We start from the raw sequence: 13,615 nt of genomic DNA, 5'->3' as shown, positions 1-13,615 counted from the left end.
GCTTAAAACTCAGTTTAAACGAATTCTAGTGACAGACTGGATAGCTTGCATGTACGTCCAGCACTGTGAAGCCACAAAGACGCACCTTTCACTCAATCTGCTCGTATGAAACATCTCATCCTACATTTTATACTAACAGGAAGTTATGCAATATGTGCGCTGAGCAGAGGCAATCAACTTAATTACCATGAGCAGCTCCTGTGTTTCCTTTAAGCATCATGGTGCAGGAGAAAAGCATCGATCAAACCTCAAAAGTCAATGTAAATCTATCTTTGGTTAGTTTACAAGCCAAAGTACCCCTGATTCCATCATCTGCATACCTTGAGCTTCTGCTGAACCTGCTGCTCTACCCAAGATCAGGTGGTCTTGTCCCACACAGACCAAAGCTGACGAAGCATTCAAGTTCTCTCATGTTAACATGTTAAGCTCTTTGAAGTCGATGACCACGTCGCGGCATTGAAAGGCTGGTTGTGTAGAGACCAGCAAGACATGCCGACCTCCATGACGCCAAGTGGTGACAATCCAGCATACGTCGCTTCTGCATCTGATCTGTGCCACGAAAGCACCAAAAGATGTGTTATTTATCAGAACTGCATGATAATCAAGGCAACGCGGGTGAGAAAGGAACTCGCTGTACAGTAAGAAATAACAGTGTGTGCTGCACTCATCTGTGCAGCAGATCTGCTGTTAACAGGGCAGATAATTCATCTAGTCTCAGAGGAGCCTACAGGCCAGTACAGCGGGACAAAGTGACACAGTGTCTTTTATACAAGAAAGGAATAACTTAATTTGCTGAATTTAAAATGGGGGGGGGGGGGGGGTGAAGTAATGAAGTTTTTGTAGGTGGAGTTTCACCATTTTTAAAGTTTCCACAAACTCAGACAGGTTGTTTAAGTGAGTCTGGGGCTCATTTACCACCTTCTCAAAAGATCCAATCCCAGTGAAGACAAAGAGAACACAGTGAAATACCAGCTGTAAACACAGAGGTAAGATCGGGTTGTTTCTTGTCCGGATACACAGATCCCATTTTAAATACCAGATGTGAATGAGCTCTCGCTGCCTGGATTCCACACAATGGCTTTTCCATTGGTCTCACCAACGTGATGTATAATCTAGTAATCAATGAACACCAGAGCACTGATCACCTTCATGCAGTAATTGATATTAGCTTATTAGATACTGACGGCTGCAAAGGACACCCCTCGTGGACCCCCCAAACAGGGCTAGTTGGCTGCGAAGAAAAGATGGACGAGGAGCATCCAGCTCTGTGCCGGGACGACTGTCAAGATCAAAGTGTGTTTGGACAGGTCACACTTGGAAACTGAAATCCCTCCTCAGCAGCTGCCGATCACAGAGTGAAGCCGCACCAGCCGCACTCTTGTCCATGAAAGCCCCTCACCAGTGCCTGGGGCGAACTCCACAGCAGCCTCTCTACCTCTGAGCCAAGCCGAGAGCAAAACAACCTCCGGTGTCAGATACTGTTCCTGTACAGCAGGACAATCACAATGCACACTGAGCAGCTTCAGACACTTCAAAAACCTTTTGGGTCAGCACAGAATGTCTCTGTATCCTCAGATCACGCCGGTGTGCTCGTTCAAGCTGGACGGACATTTCAAAAGTGCCTTTTTTTCAGTTCAGCTCCATGACAGTACGTTTTTCATGTTGTGGATGTTAGTGAATGATTGCTGAGCAGCCTGGATGTTGATCCAAAACCTGTTCTCACTCCAGTAGATTTGTTTTTTAATTGATGTGTGTGGACTTTACGCATAGGACTGATGAGCTGGAAAGAGTCTGTTAGAGAAACGTTCTCAGTGGATCCGAGACTCTGACTGTGAATGAGTTGCTGGGCAGGACCCAGCGCTTTCCAGACATGAGGACAGCTGGTCCTTCAGATGAAACTCTATCTGTGCCCCTGGAGGGCACGGCACAGAGACGTAGGGTGTTTATTTAAAATAGTAAATGATGAACATTCAGTGTGTTTAACAGCTTCTGTCTGTTGTTAGAATAAGTCAGCAATGTGCTTTTGTATTGTAATGTAAAATATAGGAGTTCACAGTGTTCACAGAAATGTGAGGCTGAGAATCAAGCAGCCAGCTCTCGCTCACTCAGCCGAATGTTCATTGAACTTTCTGTAACGGTGCGACCATCTCTGCGAACATGGCTGCATAAAGACACTTTATACGTACTGAAACGGTTGCACAGTACAGAACAGCTGCCTCCAGCGATCACACCAAAGAATGCCTTCTTTTGGATTTTTTTTTTGTCACATAGCTCTACTTTTGTAGGTTTTTTGGAACTATTTAGTTTTGCCAGGCAGGAGTGGACGTCTGTCACGATCTCAGCAGAGGTGGTGAACTGATCCTCCAGCATGCATGTGCCTCACCTTTCAGTAAAATGTGCTTTTGAAACGTTTGTGTGCAAATGTTTGAACACAGTTTCTAATTATCCAGTTCATTTGTAGGTCAGATTTTATATTGCTTATTGTGTTTTAAAACTTGTTTTATCAGTACTTTGAGGGAAACAGGAATAAAATATTTTCTGATTCTGTCTTTCATCACGGCGTGCTTATGAGTTATTTGTTCAGTTAAAGACTCCCGGACATCGATGGTGGACAGTTAACAGCTAATGTAGCCCCGAGCTGCTAGTCTGGTAAGCTCACTTCTTTCTGCGTCCACACCCTCAGAAGTTTTCAGCCCCAACTGATGCTGACTCAAGTGACGTCACTTGAGGCTTTTTTTTGTCAGACAGGTCCCTCTGGAGAATGTAAACTTTGCTTTAAGGTTTATGAACATAAGCAAATGTATTTCTTAGGTGGCACGGTGGAACGGTGGTAACACTGTCGCCTCACAGCTAGAAGGTCCTGGGTTTGATTCCTGCCTGGGGCGCTGTGGGCGCCGGGTGGCGTGTCCTCCACCATGCCTTCGGTGCCTGCTGCGCGAGGAAAGGGGACTTTCTGTGTGGAGTTTGCATGTTCTCCCCGTGCCCGCCTGGGGTATCCTCCATTAAAAAACCCCACAAAAACATGCAAGAAGATCACCACCTGACGAATGGTGACGAAAGGAAATGGGTCCCCGGGCGCTGGTCGGCTGGCAGCCCACCGCTCCTGGTCTGCCGCAGAGGAAGGACTTGCCGGGATGGGTTTAAAAGCGGAGAAAAGAATATGTAAGCATGGCGTGTTCAGTTTCCCCTCTAACTCTGCATGTTGAGTGTGTAGTGACTCATAAAGGGATGTCTTCTTCTTCTTCTATAATGCAAAGAACACACATTTAGCATGGAGTGCCTGATAAACAGCTACATCTCCATCCACTGTCCCGTACCTTGTCATTTTCATTATCTGCCTGAATATAAATCCAATAACAGTCTGTAAGGTTTCTGTGTGAATAGTCACATTTAAATCTTCAAACTAAGCCAGCTGACTGGGGGACTTGCGTTAAAATTAGCCAGTGGAGCGACGCTGAGATTACAGGTCTAATTTTGTCATGGATAAAAACCACCATTCTCATCCACAGTAAATTACAGGGCAGACGGTGGAGCAGACCCGTATTTCCACATGCAGGATTAGATGTTTTAGATTGCTAAAAAAAAAAAAAAAAAAAAAAATACAGACACGTCTTAAATGTTGCAGAACATCACTATTAATCAGCCTCTGGGTATTATTTTGGCATCTGTTAACGAGCTATAAAGCCATCCCAGACACGAGCAATGCACATGCATTTGAAACATTTATGTTTGAGTGTGAGTGTGAGCGTGAATGGTTGTATGTTTGTATATGTTGCCCTGCGATGGACCGGTTCAGGGTGTACCCCGCCTCTCGCCCGTTGACAGCTGGGATAGGCTCCAGCCCCCCCCCCCCCCCCCCCCGCAACCCCGAGAAGGGATAGTCGGGTATAGACAATGGATGGATGGATGGATTATGCCAAAACACCCAAGACACCGGTACCCTCAGCACAGACAATTCTGTGGCATGCATGTTGTACCGACTCACTTTGTATCTACTGACACAGAAAGTACTACATGTACTACACATACTACAAGTGTGCTGAGAGTTATTTGTGAATTGGTGTGAGCAACATGATGGACGCCTTTAAAACAGTGCACACAAACAGCCGTGGTTTTGGGAAACTGGTTTATAGCGACAATAACACAGAAACCCCCAATTTTCTCTTTTTTTCTCCTTTTATTGTTTACAAAATACCAACATAAATACAGAAGAGGAGGCTGTGTGATATTGCTGTGTGTGGATGTGTGTGTGAGGAACAGAGGAGCAGGCAGAGAAGTCAGCACAGAAACAAACGCTCCACCCCTCTGTAACAAACACACAGCGGCTTTCAGAGAAAAAGTCACCTTTGTACTTCACATACTGCAGACAGAGAAGAGTAAAGACATGGCGTGCAGTGGAATAAAAATCACATTAAACAAAACGAACCAAAATGATAAAATATTGCGATATAAAAGCAGCTAAACAATCTGTTAAGAGGATGGCGAGGGGGAGGAGGATGAAGAGAAGCACAACAGCACAGAAAGTGTGGAGGACCATCTATAGACAGACAGGGCTTTTCTCCTTAAAAACCCACTGGGCAGGGGTACGTTCCCACAGTGACAGCGCTGGTTGAATTCCAGTGACCTGAAACTAAACAACAATGACAGCTGTGGGAAATCAGCCCCGTGGGTCAAAGGCAGGACACGGATGGACAGTTAGACACGATGCTCGTCAACCTGTCCGAGTTTCACCCTCGTTTTTGACTTTCCTTCGTCCCTTGATCGCCTTCATAAATACTCGTGACAAAGGAGATAATACAGAAAGGAAATGGCGCCCCCCCTCCCCTCATCAGCATTGACAGAAACACCATCATGCTCCATTCACACATGCAATCAGACCATGCTCCTTGTAGTGTGTCCAAAGTCAACTTGGTTACACTCTCACTGGAACCCCTTTCATATTCAAAGCTGTAAAGTTATCTGTACACCAAGGCATTTTTTTTTTTTTTTGCAAACTACAATCATCTGTTTCAAGAGCAAAAAGCAGTTCCTACCATCTCGTTGTTACAGTGAAGATGCTTTAGGTTACAAGGCAGGGAGGGATGAAAACACCGAAGAAGGATCACTGAGGGAATGTGACGAAACGCACAGCAGAGATGTGTTCGCTAACATCAGTCTTCTCTACTTCATTTACCTTTTTCCTCTGGAGAAAGTACTCTGCTCGAGACTACAAATCCCTTAGTTTCATCTTTTAAATCTCCTCTAAAAACAACATATGAACCCACACACCCCTAACGTTCTCTAGTGCCTGTCTCCAAAACCCTTAATATTAAGGTTGGCTTTCTTCATTGGCTAATGTATATATAGAAAAGTGGTGGAGCCCCGCCACGTTTATGTAATGTCACTACCTGAAATGTATATATACATTAACATAAATACAGCCTAGGAGACACGTAATCACAACACTGAAAATAACTGGCATCAACAGGCTGTACTTTGCCATGACAGCGGACATGATTCACCGGAGAGGACAATAAAGAAGCAGAGACACTAAGAGACTCTATTGGCCTGAGTCATCGTCAGATTCGGGGATTTCTCTACTAAACTCTGCAGTTCTAGTCAACCCTTGTGGCTTTATGCTACTGGGAGAGTGTGGTGGTCCACAAACAGTCCATTCACTCACTGCAGGCCTAGCGGAGACCAATTGGAGCTGGGAGACTATTACACGTTGTGTTTAGATGTTGCGGTTGGTGTTTTAGTTCTTACAGACAAGACTAAAGGTGTGTGGCAAGAAACATGGAGGGGGCTAAAAACTACCAATTGTCCAATTGTCTGCCAGGTGGAAGAAGAAGTAGGAAGGCTGTTCACTGGCTGGTCGTGGCATTGCCAAAGGTCTCCTGGGAGGCGTACACCATGTAGAGGAAGCCGTCCTGGTCCCGCTCCCGTTCGTAGACCTCAGAGATGGCAGCCGACACAGAGACCATGCTGTGGCCATTGACCAGCAGGAAGAAAGCCTGGTTGGAGTTCAGCTGGAGGCGCCTCCTGGTGGGGAGACAAAGCCAAGGCAGAATGAGTGGAAGGGGAGAGGGAGGAGAGGGGAGAAGAGAAGAGGGAGGATGAGAGGAGGAGGGATAAAATGACAGGAAATGAGAGGAAAGAAAAGAAAGGGAGATGAGGAGAGGCAAAAGAGGACAAAGAGAGAAAAGAAAGTGAGAAAAATGAAAAGGAAGAAGAGGCAAGGAGAAGAAAGGAAAGGAAAGGAAAGGAAAGGAAAGGAAAGGAAAGGAAAGGAAAGGAAAGGAAAGGAAAGGAAAGGAAAGGAGAAGAGAGGAAATGGAAAGGAAAGGAAAGGAAAGGAAAGGAAAGGAAAGGAAAGGAAAGGAAAGGAAAGGAAAGGAGCAGGGAAGACTTCAGGTCTACCTGATGATCTTGATGAGTTCGCTCATGTTGACGTGGTCTGGCACCAGGAACTTGGTCTTGTCCAGGATGGGAAGCTGTTTTTCTCCTTTATACCTCTCGATGATCACCTGAGATCAGAGACATACACACAGTCAGTTCATGCTTTCTCTACATTTACCCCGGCTGGTGAAATCCTATGAAGGCAGAGTTTCCTGTCTGCTTTTAGACCTGACACCCTGACACCTGAAGCTGTTCTGAGACCAGTGTCCATGATCAATAGTGAGATGTAATAGGTAGATGAGGTCATGCATATCAGGTGATGTGGTGAGAAAAAGAAACACATCTCTCTGCTTTGCTGAATTGTCCTCCTGAACCTTAAGTCCACTTCGATTGTCTATTACTTATCTGAGCTATGTGTTGTCTTAATTATTCATGCTTGTGTTTATGTTGTCTTTAAAAAGAAAACCTGGCTGTCTGATGCAGATAGATATTAAATCAAACGTAATCTTATATCATTACAGTGACATTGATATACAAGGAAATGTATTCCAGAAAACAGACTAGTGTTGCTATGATTAGGTGATTAATCTGCAACTGTTTCTTCTACTTATATGGAGTAAAAAAATTAAAATAAAATAAGTAAAGATTGCCTTGTTTGAGCTTTAAATGTAGAAATCTCTGATTTCCTTGTCTGGCATTATAATTAATTGACTGTCTGTGGGTTTTGGCCTGTTGATGAGACAAAACGAGACATTTGCTGATGTAATATGGCTAGAAAATTGTGATGAGCATTTGAACTGTTTTCTGATGTCAGACCATGTCAATACATGGAGAAACAAACAGACACATAGTTACAGGAAACACATTTTAGATGATATTGAATTAAATATCAGGATATTGACATTATGTAAGGCCGGACAAGGTGTCCATTATCAGGAATTCATGGACAACATGAATTCAATTAATTCCTTATAACAGACACCTCGAAGGACCTTGTGCTGCTTACACCGTGGCCACTTACCAAAGAGGAAATGAAATTATATTTTCATGTGTTTTGCAGACAGTATCTGATATTTTCTCAAGCCCTGAAGGCACTGACGGACTGCACTCAGCGTGCTGAAGTCACTAATTACATATTAGCTTGTTAGCATGTTGCAATAAATTATAAACAGAGGCTTTGACTGCGTTCCTGTTGCTGTGGTTACTCATTTTAGATAGGGGCTTGTACTATGTAGCCAGCACATTCAAAGGACACCCTGCAGCCAGAATTCAGCCAAACCATGACCTAAACTGGTTTACTGGCCGGCTCTGATGTAAGTTATTGTTTATCTGTAACATATCCGCTGATTACTTTATCATGCGTTGTTTATTTTCTATTTAATCTACTGACAGCTGTTCTACTGTAACAGGACAATTAAACCGTAAAAAGAATTTAAAGAGGAAACTCAATTGCTGGTGTGAAACTTGAGCGAGTGTTTAGAGGTGCGGTGACCTCTGTTTGAGAGGATGAAAGCAGGTACACTGCTCAGTGAGGCAGGGCCTGGTCTGACAGCTGCAATCAGTCAGTCTCCCCCACACCCCGGTCTTCACCGAGGCTGTCTGGATGGAGTTACATTACAGTGACACAGCGTATCTGCCTGTGGTCTCAACACTTACCATGACATGGCAGTTCATAGCCCCAGGAGAGTACACAGGGAACACACACATAAGCTGAGGTGCTTTTAAGATGAGATGAGGCCTACACGGGGCAGCAGATGGAGGGCTGTGGTGATACTCTATCTCAAAATGATAAAATGAGCAGGCGAAACATGAGGTGCGCCTTTGTTTAGTGGTGGTTGCTAAGAGCCACTGGAAGCCGGACTTATTCGCAGATGCATCACACCCATTTCTTGTAAGAAAAACTGGAAGTAACTGCTGTGGTCACTGTAAGACGGAACCTGACTGACCCTAAAACATGACATAAGCTTAAAATAATGACCAGCAAGAACAGGAAAAAAAACAACCAGATGACAAATAGCCCATGCAGAAATGTGTAACACTGAATCTCACAGACAGTTCAGAGTACAACCAGGAAATATGTGGTAACGCTTTCCGTTGCAGTATGTTTGTCTCGTTCTTACTGGTGTCTTCCTGCCTGCTGCTGCGCGTGTCATGCTGAGACATCTCTGCCACTGCAGTGTTTTTCTCAAGGCGTTTTCAAACCGTTGGATCGTACTGCATATGCCTCAGTGCTCATTCAATCAGTGCAAGTGAACGTAGGTCTGAACTCACAGGTATCTTGTTGGGGTGCTGCTCTCGGATCAGTCTGACATCTTCTACTCTCTGTTCTGTAGGGCAGAAAAACAGACTGTTTATGGAAATGTACAACCAGACAAAGGAGACAGGCCGGTCGGGAGAATCGGCACGTGCTGATAAAGCAGAGATGAGCTCAACGACAACGCAGATACAGGTGTAAACAGAGAGAGAGAAACCCCCCCCTCCCCCCCCAAAAAAAACAACAAACAGACAGGCAGGTTTTAACAGAACTTCTCAGACACTCCACACGCATGCACACACAGTATTCAAATGACCCCCCTCTGTAAGTTAATGCATTTGCTGATCATGTGATCAAGGTGCAGTCAGTGTGTAATTATAATCTCTGGTTCAACAGCTTTGGGCAGGTGGTAACGGATCACACATTCTTCACCAAAGACTGCTGCAGCTGTAATTGGTCTTCCACTCTTTTCCATCATTTCTACTTTGAATAAAAAAAAAATCATAACATGATTATAGTCTTGGAGCTTAACATTATACACAACAGAAACATCTGGGAACAATGTATTTAAAGGACTAAGGCACTCCACTGAAAACATAATGGGCTTTGCTAAAATCCACTCATTGTGTAAGCACATTGTTCCGCAGTGATTAGCAGATTATTAGACTGAAATCATAATTCACTCATTTTCCACTCAATTTAGTGTGTGTTCTCAAGTGTGTACAGTCTGGATCCCTTACACACACCACACCTGTGTAGGAAACAAAGCTAAAATGTTACATAATGGAGATTTGATGTATTTATATCAGGGGTGTTCCTAGGACTCATTTCATAATATTAACATGGTCTTTATCCACTGAACGTCCTCAGCACAGGCTGCAGTATTTAAAATCATGTTCATTTGTGCCTGGATGGTTCCTCAGCTGGAGATTTTCAGCACTAGGTTTTCCCTCCACGGTCAAAATGTAACAGATCAGGTCGGTGCCACGGCTGCTGATTGGACGGATCACTTCCTCATTGATGACCTACAGCAGAGCGGGCCCCTCCTTTCTGAGGTTTAACCCCATTCCAAGTGATTTGCAACTGGGCCAAAACAAACGACACCCTGGGCCTGCTGCGCTTTGTAATGACACAGCAACAACAGTCTAATGGTCAGCACAGGACCAGTCAACAAAAGTGAAACAAACAAACATCTCAGTTTTGTCTCAGTTGATATATTTGTTTAGTTATCTGTATATATATTTTGTTTATATTTTTTTTCTTTCTCTTTTAATTGCGCATACATGTTTATCTCTTCTATCTCTTCTTCATCTCTTCTATTTCTTCTAGTCTTTTAAGGAGCAATGTAACAAAAACAATTTCCCCGGGGATCAATAAAGTATATCTGATCTGATCTGATCATCACCATCTCTGTTAGACTGTGGACAATGTGTACAATGAAACCTTTGATAAAAATAGCAAAAATGAAACCAGAGCCGAGCCTTCGAAGGCAGTGCGCTGCCTCCTGTCAGCTGTCAGGGTTGGCTGAAGTCTTGTGACATGCCACTAAAAAAAAAACACGTTCATCAGATTTTAACACACACGCGCGCACAAAATGGGAAGCAGTTGACCTAAAAGCATCTGTTTTTTTTTTTCATACATTTCTGTTCTGTCACAATATGAGAGTTAGTCAGAACAGAAGACTCCCTGTGGTTTCCTGAGTCATGTTATGACCCACTGTATAGAAATGGAGCTTGAACTGTTTGACACTCACAAACTGAAGTCAGGTTGAGGCCTGCTGATTCATCCAGGACTGATCACAGTGTACTGTACGCTGTGAAAAGTGGGTTTATTCAGACAGATAACACAAGGCAGGGACACAGGGATGAAATAAAGTAAGTGACAACTAACTATCACACTGAATCTTTGTATATCTTCATGTGACAGCCTTCACTAACACTTCGCTGTGTCTCAAGAAGTTCACATTACATCAAAAACATCAATTTAGACCTAAAGCTTCACTTTAGCACGTTCGCAAATATGCTTTCGCGCACGTGACTCAATGTTTCTCTGGACTGCCTGGTCCTCACGTGCTCCGGTTGTGTAAATTTGGACCAATAACGTGACATTTAACCGGAAGTCGGTAACTTTTAGTCATGCAGGGAATTATATTTCCAGGGCTGAAGGCAACAGTTCCCATCTTTGTTCGAGGTATGAAACACTTCGAGGAAAACAACTCGAGGCCAACTCATCACGCTAATGACATTTGTTTTTGATGGAAAGAAGTTTTACACTGAATTACTTTGAGTTAGTTTTACGTGACGTGAAATACAAAGTGTATTAAGTTAGAGGCAAGTGGGTAAACGACTAATTTGCATTTGCAAAAGCACTGCAGGCCTTGTTAGCTCTGCGGGTGAAACTAATCCGCAGCGAGGCTGTGGCCTAGTCAAACAAAGACACACAGGAGATAACGGACTGCTTTTAGGTGATCATTTCAACCGTTCCCGATTTTAAACTCCTCTCTTCTCCTCCACAAATTGTCCCATCCCCCAATCCTGCAGCTCTCCTTCTCTCTGCCCTGCATTTCGACACCACTTTGTTTTTCTTCCACCGCTCTGATGCAACCAAACACACACACACACACACACACACACACACACACACACACACACACACACACACACACACACACACACACACACACACACACACAGGCCTCCAGCAAATAACGCTACTTAATTCTGCTCTTGTCGTTTCTGTTCTATATTTAAACCTGTACGTATACGAGCGGAAACCCCTGACGTCTCCTCTCTTCTTCTCGATAAGTTGACATGACCGCAGACCTCCGTGTACATTTACAAACCTGCAGTACTCCCCCTGATGTGTGTCACATACGTTCAAAGTGTAAACTGGACTAGCTGAACCAAATGAACGCTCACAGTCTCCACTGGGATAATAACTAACAACTAGCTGGCCTGTCTGCGCGACGGGACGACGCTGTGGTGGAGCTGAGAGACAAAAACCGGGCGACAGCTGCGAACATGACGAGAAAGACACGCAGGACAAGCTGCGTGTAAAACGGTGAAACAAGCTGTGATAACACCTACCGAATGTCCTTCTTTGTTTGAAGGTTTTTTCTGAAGGCATATTGCGTCAAAGTCAAGCAGCTGGCAGTAGATGAAAACAGAGGTAGCGGCTGTATCAAAGCGAAATAAAAAAGCTACAAAGGGGTTATAAAACTATCCGTGGCTCCGCTGCTGGTAGCTTATTCGTAAAAGAGTGAGTGAGGATGCTACTTTCGAAATGGCTTGATGTCGTTGCTTCCTTCCGCTGGCTGTGTTTTTATCAGGACGAGCTCGAGCAAGCAAAACAAACCTGTCAGCTGACCTCTGACGTCATGCGCCTCTCTCTCTCTCCGTCTCTGTCAAATTCAATTTGCGACATACACTTAGTTAACGTTGGATAAACAAATAAAAGGCGAATATTGCATCGCTAGTTAAGGAATACATGGAAGTAAGAGAATATTTTATTATTACAGGAACGATTACAAAGAAATATGTAGGATTTCCTGTTCTATATTCAACTTCAGTGCCAGAGAAATTAAAGATTTTCCCATGTGGAAGGAATGGTTTTATTAACCTGTATGATCCCTTAAAAGGCCTAGTTCAATCTAAAATCACCTTTTATCAAGGTTTCAAAATCTGAAACACTCTGGTACACGGACTTTTTTTTTTATTTTGACAGTATATTCTTACATTTATTCTGCTGTTAAAACCACTTCATATTCCTTAGTGAACAGCAACTGGGCAAACTGAGAGACGCCACCTCAGGACTGTCACACTGTGTCACATCAGCTTCTCTGACTGATGCTGACTTTCTAAAGCAAACCACAATTTCTCAGTGGTCAAAAATAGTAGCAGCACCACATACAGGTGCTTTTTACAAGGTCATAAAGCGGTCGAGTGAGTCCTGCATCCTGCTGTCCTCACTGCTCCGTCGCAGAAGTTTGCATTTACCCTGAAATGTTATATGTTAGCAGGCACAATGTTTTCACCTTGTGAGTGTGGTGCGTCATCATGGCGAAATGTGGTTCTGGAGACACTATTGCAGCAGGAACTCCCACAGGAGCGGGTTCAGTGTGAGAGCATTGTCATGCTGTCATGAAACTTCAACGGATTAAAATGAGAGTTTAAAGCTGGGTGTGGTCTGACCAATGAGAACCGAGTCCTCGTGTAATACTGAAGGAATAGTTGGCCTACTGAGTGCTCATGGGTTGAAACGTCAGCATGTTGACTTGCGCAGTCACAGCAAGATGGTCTGTAGTTTGCCTAGAATTTTAATTTTGGCAAAATAATACTGAAATCCATGGTTTCTCAAACAGGTGGGGAAGGAAACATTTTGAAACCTAACTTCTTTTTAAAGGCTCATAAGCCCTCTTTCACATTACAGTCTTTTTAATGCCACTTTAAAGTTGGTATGTGTAATGCTTTAATTGCAAAAACTGGTAATACAACTGCGAGATGGACTGTAATAAAACACAAGAGCATATGTGAAAGGCCTCCTTTCTCATCTGAGGTCTTGATTCTTATTTAGGCCCCATCATCATTCTCTATGCATCATCATAACTAAAGTTGCTCCTACAAACTGCTCGTCAAACCCCTGATAACAGGAGAGAGGAACAATGACAGGTCACAGGACTTGTATAGATAATGGAAGTAAAGATAATACATTGGGCTCCTAAATGGTGCTTTAAAACAGCTGCCAGGAAAACATACATCACCTCATCTGCTCAGTGAATTATGGCTGCATTGTGTGAGCTTGCTAATTATGCAGTGTTTGGGCACACTGCATAATATTTGCTACTTAGTTGGATGACAAAGCCAATGAAGTTCTTCAATTTTGAAAGCTTAAACTGACTGTTAACTTATAGGCATATTAATGTAAGCAGAGATGTACTGCTGATCCTGACACTGAGTGACTGGCAGTGAGTTTCAGTACTTTATA

At 43.6% G+C, this 13,615-nt stretch overlaps 1 protein-coding gene across 1 annotated transcript; it reads right to left on the bottom strand.

The window, feature by feature from the left end:
- Positions 1 to 4,116: 4,116 nt before the first annotated feature.
- On the bottom strand, positions 4,117 to 12,019 carry map1lc3b (microtubule-associated protein 1 light chain 3 beta). The gene is made up of 4 exons (XM_070972041.1): positions 11,719 to 12,019; positions 8,650 to 8,705; positions 6,400 to 6,506; positions 4,117 to 6,021 (listed from the first exon to the last, which is right to left on the bottom strand). The coding sequence occupies exons 1-4, from the start codon at positions 11,756 to 11,758 to the stop codon at positions 5,844 to 5,846; spliced, it is 381 nt and encodes a 126-aa protein (XP_070828142.1). The 5' UTR covers positions 11,759 to 12,019; the 3' UTR covers positions 4,117 to 5,843.
- Positions 12,020 to 13,615: the final 1,596 nt, after the last annotated feature.

This window comes from Chaetodon trifascialis, chromosome 10 (assembly GCF_039877785.1).
Source record: "Chaetodon trifascialis isolate fChaTrf1 chromosome 10, fChaTrf1.hap1, whole genome shotgun sequence".
NCBI classification, from domain to species: Eukaryota; Metazoa; Chordata; class Actinopteri; order Chaetodontiformes; family Chaetodontidae; genus Chaetodon; species Chaetodon trifascialis.
This window is presented reverse-complemented; position numbering and strand designations above follow the sequence as displayed.